At 35.7% G+C, this 19,447-nt stretch overlaps 1 protein-coding gene across 5 annotated transcripts; it reads left to right on the forward strand.

The window, feature by feature from the left end:
* The first annotated feature begins 6,458 nt into the window (after positions 1-6,458).
* LOC122311956 (D-cysteine desulfhydrase 2, mitochondrial) lies at positions 6,459-13,362 on the forward strand. Of its 5 annotated transcripts, none has more exons than XM_043126752.1 (7): positions 6,459-6,754; positions 6,916-7,245; positions 7,835-7,877; positions 8,264-8,611; positions 9,533-9,662; positions 9,790-9,973; positions 12,961-13,100. In XM_043126752.1, the coding sequence occupies exons 1-6, from the start codon at positions 6,659-6,661 to the stop codon at positions 9,968-9,970; spliced, it is 1,128 nt and encodes a 375-aa protein (XP_042982686.1). In that variant the 5' UTR covers positions 6,459-6,658; the 3' UTR covers positions 9,971-9,973; positions 12,961-13,100. The 5 variants fall into 5 exon arrangements, with proteins under 5 accessions (XP_042982686.1, XP_042982683.1, XP_042982684.1 ...); XM_043126749.1 differs by having other exon boundaries at positions 6,465-6,754; positions 8,279-8,611; positions 9,790-9,966; positions 12,961-13,362; XM_043126750.1 differs by having other exon boundaries at positions 6,465-6,754; positions 6,916-7,233; positions 8,279-8,611; positions 9,790-9,966; positions 12,961-13,362.
* Positions 13,363-19,447: the final 6,085 nt, after the last annotated feature.

The following is a 19,447-nucleotide window of genomic DNA, read 5'->3' on the forward strand; positions in this document are numbered from 1 at the left end:
TAGTTTAGGGGGAAAAATAATTTATTTAGCTCAATGTGTATAACATTTAGCTCAAGGTATGTTGTAAAACATCCAATATTTTACATGAACTACCCCTAGATCATTCTTTAAATCAAAGAATTTGTCTTCTTAATTCACGCATAGTCAATAAGAAGAAGGTAACTTGGGTATGTGGCAATAAATTTGAAAATACTGTTGATTTTGAGGCACACAAAGAGGAGTGCCCAATGCACGTAAGCTTCTTTTGTGTTTGAAATTATTTAGTATTCAATTACTTCACTTGACGTTCTATAATTTCTTTTATTCCAATGAAGAACAGAAAAAAGGTTCAATATGTTTTCCACTGGCAGGATGGCATTGAGTAAGATCTTGAAGAAGTATAGACAAACTATACTGTGTTGAATTGAAGTAGTTGTTATATCTGGCAGGCTTTGTTGTAATATTTTAAAGACCTAATTACTCCAAATATGTATTTAGTGGATAAGAATTTTTTAAGAACATGAGGCTTGTAATATTTTGGCACATGATCTTATGGACATTTGTAAATGGTGACAATATTTTATATTAAAGGATGTACTCCATGTAATGTAAATGTCTTTTGGTGAGTATGAAAACTTTTGGATCGGGATTTATATTATTTGGTACAATTATTATTTTACCTTTCCGCTACAATTATAGGATATTGCTAGTAGGGAGCGGCTAGAGACACAAAGAAATCCCACAAAGGAATCCTACACATTGATGTGACATACTATCAGTGTGCCACGTGTCCATTTTTCCTAGCACCTCATTCCCCACTTTCCCTCTCTCTCATCTTTCCCCCTTCAGCTCCCCGCAGCCGTGTGCCCCCTCCCCTCACCAACCCTCTCTCCTAGCCACAGTAGCACCACCATAGCTCATTGCCGACTACCACCAGCGGCTGTTCCCCATCACTAGTGACCTCCGACCGGACCCAACGCCCCCATAGTGCAGCCCCTCTCCCTCTCCTCCTCTCAAAATTGAGCCCATCTCCTCCTCCCAGCCACATTGCGCCACCGCACCTAGCCTTGGTGGTCGAACGGTAACGCCAATCATAGCAACTTCCTCTGCATGGTGGAGTTTTGCTAGATGGAGTGGCATTGTAGGTTCATGGCTCGACCCGATTCACTCACCTAGGCATTCTCTCGGATTTGAGCTCCTTATCGGTGCTCCACGCCGGCGGTCCCACTTGGACCATTGGCGTCTTCTACCCACCATGAGGTGGTTGAAGCCGACACAGAGAGAGGGCATGGGTGGCGGCACGGGGGAGGGTGGAAGAAAAAAAAAAAAGAGGAAGGGGGAGACGTTGGGGAGAAGGGACAAAAAGAGAGAAGGAAAAAAAGACACATGGCATATTATTACATCAGTGTGTGGGATCCCTTTGTGTCTATAGTATTTTCCTTGCTAGTATCATGATATATTTATTGTCACGAGCGTAAGAGATATGTAACTATTGTTAGATATCATGACTTCCGTCATATCCCAAGCGGGACTAAGGTATCATGCCGAGTAATGTTTACTATGTGCACGTTTGAAATGGAGCCAACCCGCCTTGTAGGTTGCCATAGACAAACACATCTAGACTGCAATAGCATGGCTCCTAGCCATGCCTGAGGATAATTTGCATTATCAAGTCTAAATCACTTACTCTAGGGCCTATGAAATAGTAGGGCGGAGTAAGCTTGGTTAGATGAAGGGGTAGAAAGAGTCAGGTAAGAGCAAGTTGAGGAGGACCAAGGCAAATGTTAGGATTTGGTTGAGGATGATGGAGTGGTAATTCAACCAGTTAAACGATTGTTGCAGTGCCACTCAACCAAACTTCTTAAAAAATCCTTTGAACTTACTGTTTTGTTACAGAAACTTTGAAAAAGAACGACATGGTTTACATTTATAAGGAGCAATAACGTATTTGAATGAATGACCATATTTACAACAACTTGAAACTTCATAAATATAATTGACCATGTTAACTTTATGGATGAAATTGACAACAAACCCATGCTTGGGGAAAAAAATAATTTATTTAGTTCAATATGTATAACATATAGCTCAAGGTAGGTTGGACCTCCAATATTTTGTGTGAACTACCCAAAATAATTTTGTAAATTGAAGTACTTGTTTTCCCAATTCACACATGGTATATAAGATCTTTAAGGTAACTTGAAAATATGGCAATAAATTTGAAAAATGTTGCTGATTTTATTGCACACAAAGAGGAGTGCCTAGTGCACGTAAGCTTCTTTTGTGTTTGAAATTATTAATATACAATTTCTTTTGCTTCATGTTCTATAACTTTTTGTATTTCGTAGAAGAAATGTTCAACATGTTTTCCACTAGCTGGATGACTCTGACTAGGATCTTGAAGAACTGCAAACAAACTATGAGGAGTTGAATTGAAGTAATTGTTACAACTGGCAAGATATGCTATAATATTTTGATGACATGATTAATGCAAATCGGTATTTAATGGAAAATGATTTGTTAAGAACATGAGGGTTGTAATATTTGGGGACATGATTTTATGGACATTTGTAAATGGTAACAATATTTTTTATTAAAGGAAGAATTACATGTAGTTTAAATGTGTTTTGGTAAGTATGAAAGCTTTTGGATTGGGATTTGTATTTTCCTGTACAATTTTTATTTTACCTTTCCGTTGCGATTATATGATTTTGTTAGCATCAAGATTTCATTATTATTATTCTAGATTTTATTTACATGCACTATTACTCCAGTTATCTAGTTCACTGTAGTCTAGTCCCTACTTCAACTTCAGTCATCTGGTCTCTTTACTACTTATCTTGCTTATACTTCCACCCCTTTTTGTTATCAAAGCCAATAGGTTATGGCTTCTGGTAGGTGATTTATATATGTTCATCTCATCTATTGTGTTGTCTCTCATTTTTTACTTCTTACTTTATTAATCTTGTTCAATTCATGTTTTTGTTGGCGCCACTCCAATTATAAAGAACCCCAAAGACCATGTCTGTAAGACTTGTTTTGCTAGAAAGAGCATTTAGGACATAAGTGGATAAATGGTTGACCCCAGGGTATGTGTTACAAAATGCAACAAGTACATAAGTGAAGATAGGATTAGTGAGTATTAAGTTTAGTTTTGGTTGATTTCATGATAAATAAAATATTTGGATCTAATTCGTCTATTAGTTCTATATCCAATATACCTCCTGATATCATTAATGAGGAAGACTTTTCTATTGAAGAAACTGATAATGTTGATTTTAATAAAATGAGTATTCCAAATATTGATGCTAAATCTATTTACAAAATTAGTTGGGTTTAGTCTGCTTTTAAGATTGAGTTCAATATTAAAATTGTTGAACAAACCTATACTATTTGTAAAACCCATGATAAATGTTGCCTATTTAATAGAAAATCAATTCAAGATTTTCTAGTAAAAGGTAATAAATTTCTACATATTGGTAATGATCAAGTTGTCATTAAACCTCTCACAAAAAAATACATCAATACTTCAGTACTTCTTTGTTTGCGTGATGTTAGGTTCAAGAAATTTGAAACCAACATACTTGGTATGATTCAACCTTCTTTGTTTAGTGGTCTTGTCCACTTTTATTGTTATCCTGATTTAACTCTTGCTTTGGTTGATCCATTCTTAAAACTTTGACTTTAAATATTCTGACATCTGGGCATGATATGGAATAAGGTAGCAAACCTCTTGCCATAGTTTACCATATTTATTATCGGATATTAAAAACTAATTTGAATCCTAAAACTATTTTAAAAACATCAAGAAATAAAATTCTGTTAATTCAGAATTCTATTCCTGATGCTAATATTTAAGTTCCAAAAATTATTTATTGGAAAGATATTACTCTTCTTGATGAATGGACTTTGGAACATGAAGTTCCTCCTACTTAGGTTAGTTCTAATGAGCTTAACTTTGATTATATTTAGAAATATTTGAACGGTACTATTAAAATTAGTTTTGATCAACCCCCAGTAAATAACGAAAAAATAAATTCTTTTGCTGGAACTAGATGTTCTTTTGTTGGATTTGTTGCTATAACCTAGAAAGAAGAGACCAAAATTGCATAAACTTTCTAGAAGATTCAGTAAAAAACTGCTAAACCTGATTTAAAACTAAAAAGGGTTTCCATCTCCTCTCAAGTTTCTTCTGCTTATTACACTACCAAGGATACCGACGTATTTAAAAGAAAAGCAAAAAAGGAAGAAGCTATTAAAGAAGAAGAATATGCTTCATCTTTATCTCTAACAGTTTCAGATATGGTTGCTCCTATTCATCACAACCAACTTATTGTAATTATTAGAGTTTTTGAAATTAATTTAATGGCTTCATATAATGAATATAGTTCTACTAAAAATAGTGATAAGAAAAAAATCTTATCATGCTACTTTTTTTTATTCTAAAAAATTATGTGTTAAAAGGAAATGGAAAGAAAAAAGTAATACCCTACAGAAGCATATACTTTTCTTTGATTTGCTTGAAAATTATTATGTTTCTAAGTATAATTTCTCATTTCTTTACCAAAACCTAAACTATATTATCTTGTCTTATCATTACAACTTTTTCAAATTCTCACACAAAATATAATAAACAATTCAACTTTTTCAAATTTCAAAACAAAACTAATATTAAAAAATTATATTATAATAATATTTTATTCAACTTTCAACAAAACATCTCATCTCATCTCATCTGAATTGTGTAACCGAACAAGGTAAATTAAAACCAATTTTGTCAAGGAAGAATGAAAGATAGTGGTTAAATCTAATCACCCTCCTTTAGAGACAATTATTATTTCTCATAAGAAAGCATAAATGCTTCTTCCTTCAAAGTACCCAATGTTGATCCTAAAGCTACTACTTTTACTAAAACAGAGAAGATTATTAACCACAACAATTTTGTCAATCAAACTTTTCATGTTATAAGTCAGCAATTGGATTTTATTGAAGAAAAAGGTCAAAAGTCCTATTTCTACTTTGACTTCCAAAATTGAAAAACCTTTTATTATTTTACCAGAGAATAGGCAAGGTCCTAGGACCAAACAGGCCAACACTTTTGATAAAACTAATCAAATACTTATTGATTTAAAGAAAGAATAACCATCTACCAATGCTTTAAATAACAATGACAAAGAAGTTGTTTCTGGTTTTTCTACATATGAATTATCTTATATTGATTCTTCTGCTAATAAACTTTCTGAACAAGAAATTCTCAATACCATGAATAAAATGTCCATGTTTGCAAATGCCTATGTTAATAACAATAGTTTTAGCCAAACTGAGATCGTTGATTTATTAACTACAAGATTTTCTGGTATGCTTCGACATTGGTGGGATAAGCATCTCCCAAGAGAAGCCAAAAAAAAAAAAACCATTTGGAATGTAGTTAAGCATGATGATGAAGGTTTGCCTATTTTTTATACTACCATAGGAAGAGGTATTCCTAATTGTGTTAATACTTTGATATATACTATCCTTAAAGATTTTGTTGGAACTCCCTCCAATATTACTAATTGTCTTAGTGATTATTTGAATAATTTGAGATACCGTCAAAGGTTTGATTATAGATGGTATCAAGACGTTTTTCTTTCTAGAGTTATGCTTAAGGATGATAGTCAGAAATCCTACTGGAAAGAAAAGTTTATTGATGGACTATCTCATTTATTTGCTCACAAAGTTAAAGATAAGCTTACTGATATCTCATGACTTCTTAATTATGATGATTACACTTATGGTGATATTATCAGTACAATTAAGAAACTTAGTATTATTATGTGCAATGATAAAAAAAAATATTTCATCAATAGATGAAGAATAATAAGAAACCCAAATATAAAATGGGTAATTTCTGTGAGCAATTTGGCCTTTCTCCTATTGTTTCTTCTAGATAGAAGCACGAGTGTTTTGATAAACCTAGTAATTACAAAACTCATGCTAAGAAAAATTATACTAAGCATGAAGATTTATAAGAAACCTATTTCTCCTTATAAGAAAATACCTTTTTATAAGAAAAATATATTTTTTTTCTCCCATCTCTCTTTGATACCACATTTTCTTGTCCAACCTTCCTCGTAATATATTGTAAGTTATTTGGAATAAATGACTATTTCTACTTATATTTATCTTCTCTTTATTATTATTTCTATTATTTCTATTTGATTCCAGTTATCTAGTCCTGCTTTCATTATTATTACTCCAGATTTTATTTACTTGCACCATTATTCTAATTATCTGGTTCAGTCTAGTTATCTGGTCTCTTTACTACTTATCTTGGTTATACTTTTGCCCCTTTTGGTCTATATATGTGTGTGTGTGTTTGGATTGGACTTAAGCCCGGTCAGGGGTGTGGAGGGAGGCGGGCTAGTTGCTTGCGCCACCTAGGCAGGACCAGGGCAGTGGATACACGGCGACAGGAGGTGATTTTCCGCTGCCTACCCCGAGTAGCATCCGGAGGCTCAGCCTCTCGACTCTTTGCCACAAGGCCCGGCAAAATCGGAGAATAACTCAAAAGAGCTCTAAAACGGCATGTCGTACTCAATAGAGATAACACAACATGTAGCTAGAGTTAGAAACGACAATTTACACGGACTAAGTTCCAATAGAAAATGTAAAGAGAGTAGGGAAAAAGGGAGTGATAATGTTTGATATGAAGCTCCAAGGTTCAGCTAGCAAAGGCGCCATGGCGGCCATTCAAAACGGGTTTCACTCGGCCCAGCTTCTACATAGACCTCAGGTTCTCTCTCTCTGTGCGCAATTTGAAGTGCATATTTTCACCGTGCGTGTCATCGTATTACAACGCTGTGCTTTTTTTCATTGATTTGGATACTGTCAATTATGTGGGTTTCGAAGGAATTAGACTTTATGGTTATGATTGGTTTTTCCCCTGATTACCAGGGTTGTGTTCCCAAAGCGAAACCAAACGGTGAAGAATTCGTCTCTAAATTGCTTGATAGAAGATGGGCATTGCCCAACCCCGATACCAAAATTCACCAAGTAATGTTTCCTCCCACAAAAGTAGGACATAGAGGTGGACCATTCAGTTACGCATCCCTATTAAACAATACTCAACCATCCTTTGGTGATGACATGATGCTAAAGGATGACCAGAATCCATCCTTCTATATTGTGAGGGATGATTTGTTGCATCCACTGGTGAATGGTAATAAAGCGAGAAAATTGGACGGACTGCTTCCTCTAATTGAAGATCACTCAGTGAGTGACGTGGTATGATTATGTTATTTATATTCATTTTGAATATAGGATGGTAAATGTATGTGAAAAATATCTTCTTTCTAACTGGAATATCCCTTGGTTTCCATGTTTTAATAATTCTCTTTATTTGCTTCTGAACATATATTCCTTCTTTTGTGATACCTATGCACAATGGGAAACAGGGCCTATGGAGTAGTATCCCATTATATTTTCATGGACCTATATGCATGAGTAGGCTCAGTAAATGATTGTGTAGGTTCATTAGCATATATGCTCTATTTTGATAAACAGAACTATGTGCTATATGTTTCAGTGAAGTTCTGTGTAGCAGATGGTTTTGGACATTTGATCATGTTGATTTCATGTATAAATTTTCAAAGGTCATGCAATTGCGCCTAGAGTGTCTGGTTGTTTGTTCAAGTCATTCGATCCTTTAACTAGAATCTGCTTGGGTGGTGAACCATAGGAGGGATCTTAGCCCATGTTCTTACCCCATTTTATTTTCACAAAAGTGAACTATGTCGTTTATAATACCAATTAATATATCTTTCATTTTTAGGAACTCTCATACAAAATAACGTTCAACTGGGACATTTTCTAGGTTACTTGTGGAGGTTGTCAAAGTGCTCATGCGGCAGCTGTTGGTAGGAAATTTCTCACCTCAGCTATAGTGGTGGTATATTTTGTCTTTATTTTTGGGAAATAATATTCTTTAGCCCAATAGTACTTCATTTCTTTCAATTTGCGTCCCAAACTATTAACCTGTCAATTCCCGAAACTCTCACTTTTTGACAACTTGCATCCTTGATCACAAGATTGTACCATATGTCTGACTTCTCAACGAACTTAACAGCCAAATCTAAACTAAGGGTGGAAATTTCTAGAAAGTGGCAGTATAGGGTGCAAATTGAGAAGTGAAAACTATGGAATTATGAGGATGCAAAATGTATTTTCCTCTCTTGATTTCACTCATTTTGATAGAAGCTATAACAGGGGTTGCTTCTAATGAGTTCATTTGCATGTCTTACAGCTGTTTCATGTGCAGAGAGAGGACTTAAGTCCCATTTGCTTCTACGGGGGGAGCAACCTGAAATTCTGACTGGTTATAACCTGATTTCGACACTATATGGGAATGTCACATATGTTCCAAGGTCTCTCTATGCTGATAGGGACAAAATGCTGAAAAGCCATGCTGATTTGGTGGCAGGCAACAGTGGTTATGTTGTACGGTTCAATGATATTCTTGAAGCTGCTTTCACAACTCAAAGTTCTAGCACTTCAGACTTTATCCAAATGGATGCTAACAGAAGTGCTGAAAACCATCCAAGAAAGGTTGTAATTGTCAATGAAGGTGCAGGGGATGCTGTGGCCATACTAGGTAAAATCTGTGAGTTGCTATATAAAGCGTCAGTCTATGTTTGAATGTTCACCTATTAGCATGCCTTTTTGGGATAAATTTCTCTTTCTCCTTATAATGTTTTGATGTGACTGAGTTAGCATGAGAGCATTTTTTGGATGTAGAATAAAAACTCATATTATTCTCATCTGCATGTCTTTTTGAAGATTTGACATTTTGTAATTGATGTCACTCTGCATGATGATAATGATTTTGATTGAAAGCCAAAGACATATTTTAGAAAACAGAAATGATTGATACATGGGCAACTGTGCACAAAAAAAAAACAGAGAGAGAGAGAGAGAGAGTAAACAGTGGTTACTGTATGTGATTATTTAGAAAATGATTGGTAGTTGATGGTTTTAATGGCTGAAACCATACTATAGGCAAAAGTTGTGGGTTTCTTTATAAAGCACCATATTTATGTTTGCATGCATACGTATTTGCATGTTTTTTTGGGATAAATTTATTTTCTCCTTTTGTTGGCTCTGTAATGGTTCTATGTGATTGAGTTAGCATTAGAGCATTTTTGGATGGAGGCAATATGTGCATATTCTTCTCATCGGCGTATCATTTTGAAGATTTGGCATTCTGTTATACATGTAACTCTACTAGATGATAATGACTCTGACTGAAGGCCAAGTACATATATAAGAAAGCATGACTCTCAGTTGATGGTTTGAATGGATGAGTGTGCTTTTTGAAACACTAACTTTGATTGTGTTGAACTAAGCTTTCATCAGATTTGATATGTACTTGCTGACTGAATAAAGTGTATTTCAGTGTCTTGTTCTCTTGTAAATCAATTGCTTTTTGGCTGGTTTAAGTTGGTTCTTTATCACTTATCTGATGCCAATTGATTGCTACAATTGCTCTTACTCAAAAGTGGTTTCTTTCTCATAGGTGTCATTCGCCTCGTTCATTACTTATCCCAGAATCATTTACTTGGTAAAGAGAGGGCCTTGAAATTGGTTGTAGATGCTGGTACTGGGACAACCGCTGTTGGTTTAGCACTTGGGGCCCTATGTTTAGGGTGTGTTCTATGCATTTTTTATTTTCTTTTGGTGAAGTGAATAAATGATTGCAATTCTTTGTTATGCTATGAGTCTTCAGAGGCACACTATGGCTGCTTGGTAATTGCTTCTGTTGCTTCCTGTCAGGCTTCCCTGGGAGGTAACTGCCGTGATGCTGGCTGATACAATGGATGGTTACAAACAGCAAGAGAGACGCTTGGTTTCTGATTTCAAGAGGTGCTTTAGTTTTCATCTGACTGACCACAGTTTGAATGAAGAAAATAGTGGAATGGTGAATTGGGTACAACGTTTCCATCCAAGAAAGTAAAATGTCATTTCCTTCACTGTTTTATTTTTAATGTTGTTATTCCAATCGGCATTTCATATATCATCTTTGCTCTCAGATTTTTATATGAATTAGTCCTTCAGATTTTTATATGAATTAGTCCTTGTGCAAAGCAGAGGAAGTCAATGACTAGGATACTCTATATGGGAAACTTTCTCTTACCAATATCAATTTTATGTTATTAAAAAATAATTACGAGGTGGTAAGAAGAAAAATTCTTCCTTTCCATGTGTCTCTGCAGAAAATTTAAACCTACGATAAGTGATGATTTTTTTTTTTTGGTCTGTCAGATATTAGGGTTTGCACTTTCTTGTAAAAACAGTGGGCAAGGCTAACATGTGGAAAATCAGTTTGTTTTGGATCCTAAAGTGAATACAAGTTTTACATTTTAGTCATATTGTAAGGGTGAGTAATAGCAGAAGTAGTCATAGCAGGAGTGGGTGTTGGCTTTGGCAAGCATATAACATTCTAGTATGCCATGCCTCTTATATAATCTATGTCCAAGCTTGTACAGGGTCGTTCGACACTGTTTTACAAAATATGGGATCTTGCAATGCCTTTTGATTTAGGAGCATCATTTAATTTTGTCAACACACATGGAGAGAATTCTTACATCATTCATTGATGTTCAACAATATATATACTACATACAATTGACAACTAATTACAAGCATGTCTTCTAACACTCCCTTTCAAGCTAGGGCATAGATATCATATAAATCTAGCTTGGAACAAATAAGTTTTAACTGACTATAACACAATGACTTAGTAAACATATATACAAGTTGATTAGCAGACTTAACAAAGGTGTAGAAATGTCACCACTTAGGGTGTGTTTGGCTTGTGAGATGATCTCCTCAGACTACCTCACTACTATTCACAAACTATTCACTATTTTTTACTACCATTCATTACTTTTTTACTACAATTCACAGATCACCTCAACATCCAAACGTAGCCTTAGTATCTTATCTCGAATGAAGTGACAATCAATCTCTATGTTAATACCCTTTCTAGATCTACTAACTTCAATTCCAAGAAAATATCTAAGCTTGCCCAAGTCTTTTGTCTGAAACTGATCCTGTAAAAATTGTTTTAGCACAGCGATTCTAGCAGTCACTCCCAGTAATTACAATGTCATCCACATATACAACCAACAAAATGTGACCTGTATCACTATATAGGTGAAATACCAAATGCTTTGTTTGGCATCTATGAAGACCAAATGCCAATATAGCATCAGAAATCCTCCCAAACCATGCTCGAGGAGATTGTTTCAAACCATATAATGCCTTTTTTAACTTACATGCAGTACCTCGATACTCCTCTTGAGCAACAAACCTAGGTAGCTGCTCCGTATAAACTTTTTTATGCAAGTCGCCAAATAGAAATGCATTTTTAATAGAGTTTTGCTACATACAAGCACAGTCGCGCACTAATCTATGTACCAATACTGATTTATTCATACTTAAAATTTAAATTAACACTGTTTTCAATCAAATCTACTTTTTGACCAATCACATCACATTGGTGCACAGATTAGTGCACAATTATGCTTGCAACTATATTTTTCCTTTTTAATATTCAGCTGAAATAAGGGACAGTCTAAATTACCAGCAAGAGAGATCAACACTCAAACAGAGAAGATTTTGGCAACTGGGAAGAAGGTCTTCTCATATTCAATGTCATATGTTTGAGTGTAACTTTTAGCAACCAAGCGGGCTTTCCGACATTCTACAGAACCATCATGAAGGAATTTAATTGTATATACCCATCTACAACCAACGTTGTTTAACAGGTAGTAGTGGAACAAAACCCCATGTCTCATTATGGTGAAAAGCATCCATTTCATTTTTTACAGCTGTCCTCCATCCCAAATCAGATAAAGCATCTTGAATTGTCTTAGGAATATAAAGTTTTGAAAGTTGAGAAGTAAAGCATGAGAATGAAGGAGATAAGGCATGATATGAGAAAAATTGGCTAATTGGATGTCGAGCAACACAAGAATAAGTACATTTGCGGAGAGCAATAGGCGTAGAGTCTAAAGTACTAGGTAACTCAAGATCTGAAGATGGAGACACGGTTGGTGGAGGCATGGGAGCCGACGGCTGCAAGCGACGCAAGTAAACCTATAGAGGAAGAGGGGGAGGCACTGAGGAGGGTTGGGTAAGGTTGGGTGAGTGTGGAGGAGAAAGTGTAAGAATAGGTAATGGTAGAGGCTCACACTCAACACTTGAAGATGTGTCCAAGAAATAGAGTATAAACTCAAAGAAGGTAACATCAGCACTCATGAAGTCGCGTCTAAGAACAAAAGTATAGTAGCGATATCCTTTTTGAGTCCAGGAATAACCAACAAAAACACTTGGTAGAACGTGGATCAAGCTTATCAAAGCTTGGGCCAAGGTTATGAACATAGCAAATACACCCAAAAATTTTTGGAGGGAGAGAAAATGGTGGAGATGAAGGGAACAACATGGAGAGAATTCTTACATCATTCATTGATGTTCAACAATATATATATATATATATTACATACAATTGACAATTATATGTTACACTAATTACAACCATGTCCTCTAACAAATTTAATTTAATTTTGTAATCTATCAATGCAATTTTAACGTTATCTCCAATGATAAATATTTTGCCATTATTGCTGTAATGCACTTGTGATCTATCAAAACTGATTGTGTTTTTGGGTAGTATATTTGAGAAATATTAATAGTTCGATAGAAATGGAAACAACAGAATATAAGTTGTCAAATTAGGAGATGAGGATGCTTGCGGAACTAGGGCTGCAAAGATTTAAGTTTGAGTAAAATTTCATTACATCTAATAAGAGAACCATCTTCAGTTACAAACCTCTGATATTTGTGTCAATTTTCACTAAATTTCTCCTTTTTTTTTCCTTTTTTTTTTTTTGTCTTTTTGCATTTGTTGAAACTCAACTCTCTCTCTCTCTCTCTCTCTAGATTTGGCAATGTATTCGAAGGGGAAGTAGAAGCATGCCAACAAATTGCACAGAATACTGGTATTCTAGTTGATCCAGTGTATACTTTAGCTGCTTGGGAATTGGCGGCACAGCTCAGTGAGAAGGAAGCAAAAGGGACTGTAAAAGTGGTTATGCTTCATACTGGTGGCACACTGGGCATTTTTGGATTAGCACAGAGGTACAGGTCTTACTTTTGTGCACTCAAAGATTGAATTTAAAAGATATCAAAATCAATTTTGTAAATTACAAGACTAGGCATTACTTTCTACATTGAAAATTTCCAGCGATTACTGTTACTAAAAATTACCCATCTGCTGTTATCCCTTGATCAATTTGTAGGGATGCTATTCTAGTCTATATATCACATTTCAGTTGCAACTTCTATTGATTCAGCAAAACATTCCCATTCTTGACAATTCAAATCGTCATGATTTGCATCCTTGTTTTAGTATGGTTCATTGCCATCTCTTCCAGCTTTGTGTTATGACTCATGCCGTCTTTTCAAAACTGGGGAGGATCGCCACGAAATACCCTGAGTGGACGATCATGATCCCCTCTACAGCCTTTGTTAACCATCAAGGAGCAAGTTCAGTGTAGTTTCCCAGAAAGTTGCATTGTCACCATTGGATAGGATGCGGATCATATCCAAAGCCTCCGTGTAAACAAGCAGCATGCTCTTCTGGGCCCAGTAGCCAGTGCCTTATTATCTCTGTGGGCCCTCATCAACGCAGACCTTGATGACTAAGCAATTCTCAGCATTGATAACCCATGAATTGTCCCAACAACTCCTCTAGGGCTACACTTAATGGCACATTTAAAACACAAATTATACATGCTACACTAACAGAATCTGTCCATGAATCAAAGGAAAAAGAAGCTGAATACTCCATTATATCCCATTATAAATCTCAACTCGACCAAAGTTTACCAAGCCATTAATCCCGTCCAACACCATGTTTTCTAACTTCCAAATAGCCTCACAGCGCTCTATACATAGATTGCAGTCTGGAATGTCATTGTTCCTCATTTAGGGGCTCTTGGGCTCATTCAAAAAGCAACAAAGGTATCAAGTTTCTGACTGACCCAGAATCGGCAGCTACCATCACTACCTTTGGTTGACTAAGGAGTAAATTCCTAATATCCTATTCATCCACGTCAGGCCATAATGTTTGCAATAAATAGTAATGTCAGATCCCTCCTCTGTCTCTCTCTCTGTGAGAGAGACGGGTTTGTAATCTTGGCAGCACAATCTAATAATTAAATACCAACATTCTGGATCACAGTGTCAATGCCGTTTAAAAAAAAAGGGGCCACCCACAAACAAATTATTGCAACCCCTTTAGCCACTAGAATCCTCATCACGTACGCTAAAGCAAACGAGGAAACGCCTACAACCAACTCTTCTCCAAACACTTTTTTTGCTGCAAAATTGTGAGAGACGATTCGCCACAGTAACACGACATGCTCCACTTTGCGCACTCTTCCCGAGATTCCAAATACTTCCTTAGTTTAACCCAAAATATACATGTACATGTATCTTACGATGTAAGAGTTATTATATAAAAATCACTTTTATATATTTTATTAACGTGATTAGTTAAATTAATTATTTTATATTTAAAAAGTAATATAATTAATTATATTAATAAAATATAAAAAAATATATAAAAGTGACTGTATATATAATTTTTATATATAATAAAATAAAAAATAATAGTTACAGTTATAAATACAATTATTTTAAAAATAAATAAATAAATATAAGACTCACATAAAAAGAAATTAATTTTTTAATAATAAATTTTATTTTTTTAAATGATTAGACGAAAATTAAATATTTTACGAATATTATTATTATTATAATAATATAATGAATCTCTTGCGGCCTTGCCTTCTTGAAATATCTGAAAAGGCCTTAAGAATATATATATATATATTATATCTCTGAGAAGATCTTCGCATTAATGGTCATCCTACCCTCATCGTCATCAGAGAATGGGATTGTTAACAACAATAATTTTCGACAAAAAAAAAAAGAGTTTTAAATGAAGTCAGTAATCATGTTTAGAGGCATATTTGACAATATGGTACGGAAACCCTCTTCCCCCAAGAAAAAACAGCACCAAGGTTGGCATAAAATAGATTATAGAAAGTTGATGGGCACCCAACGTCTCATTAAAAGAATCAATCTTTGGGATTTCACTATACCCATAATTTGTTGTCCTCCATCAACTAATGTTTATACATTATTCATTTCAACAATGTTCGATAATTTGTGAAACAAATCTAATTGCCAAGACATGGAGGCCTTAATAAAAAATAAAAAATTAACAAAAAATTTAATTGATAAGATGGTCATACTAATAACCAATTAATGAATCCCGTATTCAATAGCATAAATAAATCGTCTAATGTTCTTTGAACAGAAAAATGGACCGAAAATCTTGATCGATTGTATTTTTTATTTATTTATTTATTTATTTTTACTTAATAATAAAAAATAATTATTATTATTGAATTGGTATTTTTTTAATTTTTAAAAAGTATTTAAAGATGTATAAAAAATATTGAAAATAAAACAAAAAAAATAGATTTATACTATTCAGGTAAATCTAAAAAAGTTATACGTAAGCATCAGCCTTTTTTACTATTTATTTGATATTTTCCATAATTTAAAGAGGGATAAACCCATTATGTAGATATCAATAAATGGTGAGATTTTCAGACTTGCAATGTTTTATTTGTAAAGAATAATTATACACCCACGGGGAGGCTTTTACTGCCTGCAGCAGCCCAAACAAGTAAAAATTTTACCTGTTTCATGTGCCAGCCGGTAAAAGCCTCCCGTGTATTTATTTAGTAGATTGAACGACAATGGAAAGTATTTCTTAATTTAGACCTCACTTGTTCTTATTTTATTTTCTTATCCATTTCCAATTACTTTTCCTTTTTCTTCTAATATTTTTACATGCAATGCATCTTCTCATATATTATTTTTGATATATGTTATACATCAGCCACTATTCATCTCATATTTCTTACTTTTTTTTTTAATGTCAGACCTATTATCACAAAACTCATCTCTCACATCTACCTCTCTCTCTCTCATCAAACTTTCTCTCTTTCATCAAGCTTTCTCTCTCTTTGACCTCTCGCTCATCAATCTCTCTCTCTTTGACCCTCTATCTCTGTTCTCTCTCTTTGACTGTTATCTCCCTTAAAATCGTTGTACTTTTTATCTCCCTTTTCTCCTCCCTGCTCTTCTTCTTCCCCAAATCATAGATCACTCTTTCTTTCTTTTTTTGGTCAGTAATTAGGTATGATGAGATTAATAATTCATTATTTTTATATATTTTCGAATTCGATAATCTAATTTCATATCATCTCTTAACATATTTTTTTTGCACCATTAGACTAAATTTAAGCGTGGTTTGGTTACATAGATGAAATAAGATTGAAGTTGGAAGTTAAATAAAATATTATTAAAATATTTAAAATTTAAAAAATTCAATTATTTATTTATTTATTTTTTTTTTGAAATGAGAATTGACTTTCATTCATTCAACTTAGAAGGCATTACAACAGTAGTCAAATACGGACCACAGATACATAGTCTGCTGGTCAAAAAGGATTCCGCAACATTGAAATAATACAACTCGGAATTTCTTCCAGTTCAATAAGTTCCCCTTCAATGCTGAGGGCATTTCTTGCTAACACATGTGCCACCTGATTCGTCGATCTCTGAGAGTAAGCCACAGACCAGGAATTAAAACAGTTGAGAATTTCCTGTATATCAGCAATTACCATTCCGGCTTGTCCCCAGTGTTCTCCTACTCCGTTGATGGCATTAACCACGTTTAGAGCATCCCCCTCAAGGAAAATATTTCGCAAGCCAATGTTAGATCCCAGCAATACTGCATGGAGAGCCGCGCATGCCTCGGCTAGGTGGGGGTCTGGATTAAGGAACTTGTTCTTTCTCATTGTGCCTATTACTTGTCCATCACTGTCCCTTATAATTACTCCAATACCCACTCTTTGGTTCTTGTGGTCGACTGCTGCGTCCCAGTTGATTTTGTAGTAACCGTAAGGAGGCGCTTTCCAGACCTGTAATGGTTCTACTCTTTCTTCCTGCATGGCTGGAATTATTTGCGTGGGATGTTGCAGCAGCTTAAGGTCTTGGAGTTTCTGATTGACTTGCTTCATTAACGACAAAAGGCTGGTAAATTCATTCTGAAAAATCACTTCATTCCTTCGCTTCCACAGTCTCCAGGTCACTACTGCCATTTCTACCAGAGTTTCCTCTTCTGCCGTGTCCAGGAGTGAGAACAACAGTTCTTTGAAGGTTTGGTTACTGATGTAGCTTTTTTGCAGTTTCCTTGAGCACATTCCCCATACATCTCGTACTGCTTCACACTCCCACAAAGCGTGTTCAATGCTTTCCACTTGTTGAGAACAGATTGGGCAACTGGGGTCTTCCACTACCTTCTTTTTGAAAAGATTCTGCTTTGTGGGTAGAAAGTTGTTTGATGCCTTCCACAGAAAAAGTTTCTCTGCATTTGGCACTTTTAATTCCCATAACTTACCCCATTTTCCTGCCGTTTTCCCGCAACTAGTCTGACCTTTGTTTTCCTGCTGCATTTCATTCATCAAGTGGTACGCACTTCTTACTGAGAAGATCCCATTTGTTGTGCATCTCCATATGATTTTGTCCTCGCTGTTGCATACACTTATGGGAATTCTCTGGATTACTTTCACTTCCTCCTCTGTGAATATTTCTTTGATCAGGTGTAGGTTCCAGGTTTTGGTATCTTGCTCAATAATTTCTGCCACCTTTGCCTCGCCCTCAAGTGTGTTGATTCTACTCTGAATTTTGAAGGATGTTGGTGATGGCATCCACCTGTCATGCCAAAGTTTAGTGGAGAATCCATTTCCAATCCTCCATATGAGTCCCTCTTCAAGAAGGGGTTTTGCAGCCATGATACTCCTCCAAATGAGTGAGGGGTTATTTCCTAGTTGAGCTTTGAGCATAGCACCATCCGGGAAGTATTTCGAAGAGAGTACTTGAGCTGCCAACGATGTAGGGTTTTGAAGCAATCTCCACCCTTGTTTTGCTAGCATAGCTAAGTTGAAATTCTCAAAATTCCGAAAGCCGAGTCCACCACCTGATTTTGCTAGCCCCACCCTTTCCCACGAACACCAATGAATCTTTTTCCTTGTGTTATTCTGTCCCCACCAGAAATGCTGCGTTATCCTATTGAGTTCCATCAAAATATTGTTTGGGATCTTGAAGACTCCCATACAATAGGAAGGAATGGCTTGGATTACCGCCTTTATCAGAATTTCCTTCCCAGCCTGGGAGAGGAACTTAAATTTCCAGTTGCTGACTCTATTTCTGACTCTGTCCAGGATACTCTTGAAGCCTTTGGAACGTGATCTTTCCACTAGTGCTGGTAAGCCTAGGTACTTTTCATAGGGCTGAGTTGCTTGGATGCCAGCGATCTAAACTATGATTTCCTTGACCTCTTGGTTCGTGTTTTTGCTAAAATATATCGAGGTCTTTTCCTTATTTAATCTTTGGCCTGAGGCCAGTTCGTAGACTTCTAAGACATGAATTAGTCTGCTCCATTCGAGTGGGTTGGCTTTGCAGAAAAGGAGGCTATCATCCGCGAAGAATAGGTGGTTTATATGGAGCTGGTTACGGCCTAAAGGGATACCACTGATGGCACCTGAGGTTTCAGCCGAGTAGAGTAGGCAGCTGAGTGCTTCAGCACACATTATGAACAAGTAGGGTGAAAGGGGATCACCCTGTCTTATGCCTCGAGTTGGAAAAAAGACCTGTTGGGGAAGGCCATTGATGATTAATGCATATGAAACCGAGGAGATGCATTTCATTACCACCTCGATCCATTTTTGGGCAAACCCCATTTTCCTCATTACTGCTTCCAAGAAAATCCACTCTATCCTGTCGTATGCTTTGCTCATGTCTAGTTTTAGTGCCATGTAGCCCTCTTTGCCTTTCAATCTGCCCTGCATGGAATGGAGTGCCTCAAAAGCTACAATAATGTTATCTGTAATCAGCCTTCCTGGTACGAAAGCGCTTTGTGCTTGGGAGATAGCTGAAGGCAGAAATTTCTTTAATCTATTTGTGTTGCCCAGATGACTAACACAAGAGGGGGGTGAATTGAGTTGTATTAAAAAAATTAACAATTATAAATCAAATATATAATATAAAATATAAACAAAATATGAAATAACAATAAATATAAGGAGTAAGGGTAAGAGAGAAGCAAACTCAGTATGTTAACGAGGTTCGGCCCCACTGCCTACGTCCTCGCCTCAAGCTACCCCTTGAGGATTCCCAAATTCACTATTCAACCTCCTTCAGGTGGAGATAGAAACCTATTACACCTTTGAACAACACCGCTACAAAGGATCCGTGTAGAACACCCTCTACACTTGCAATCACC

The sequence above is a fragment of the Carya illinoinensis genome, chromosome 5 (assembly GCF_018687715.1).
Source record: "Carya illinoinensis cultivar Pawnee chromosome 5, C.illinoinensisPawnee_v1, whole genome shotgun sequence".
In the NCBI taxonomy this organism is placed as follows: domain Eukaryota; kingdom Viridiplantae; phylum Streptophyta; class Magnoliopsida; order Fagales; family Juglandaceae; genus Carya; species Carya illinoinensis.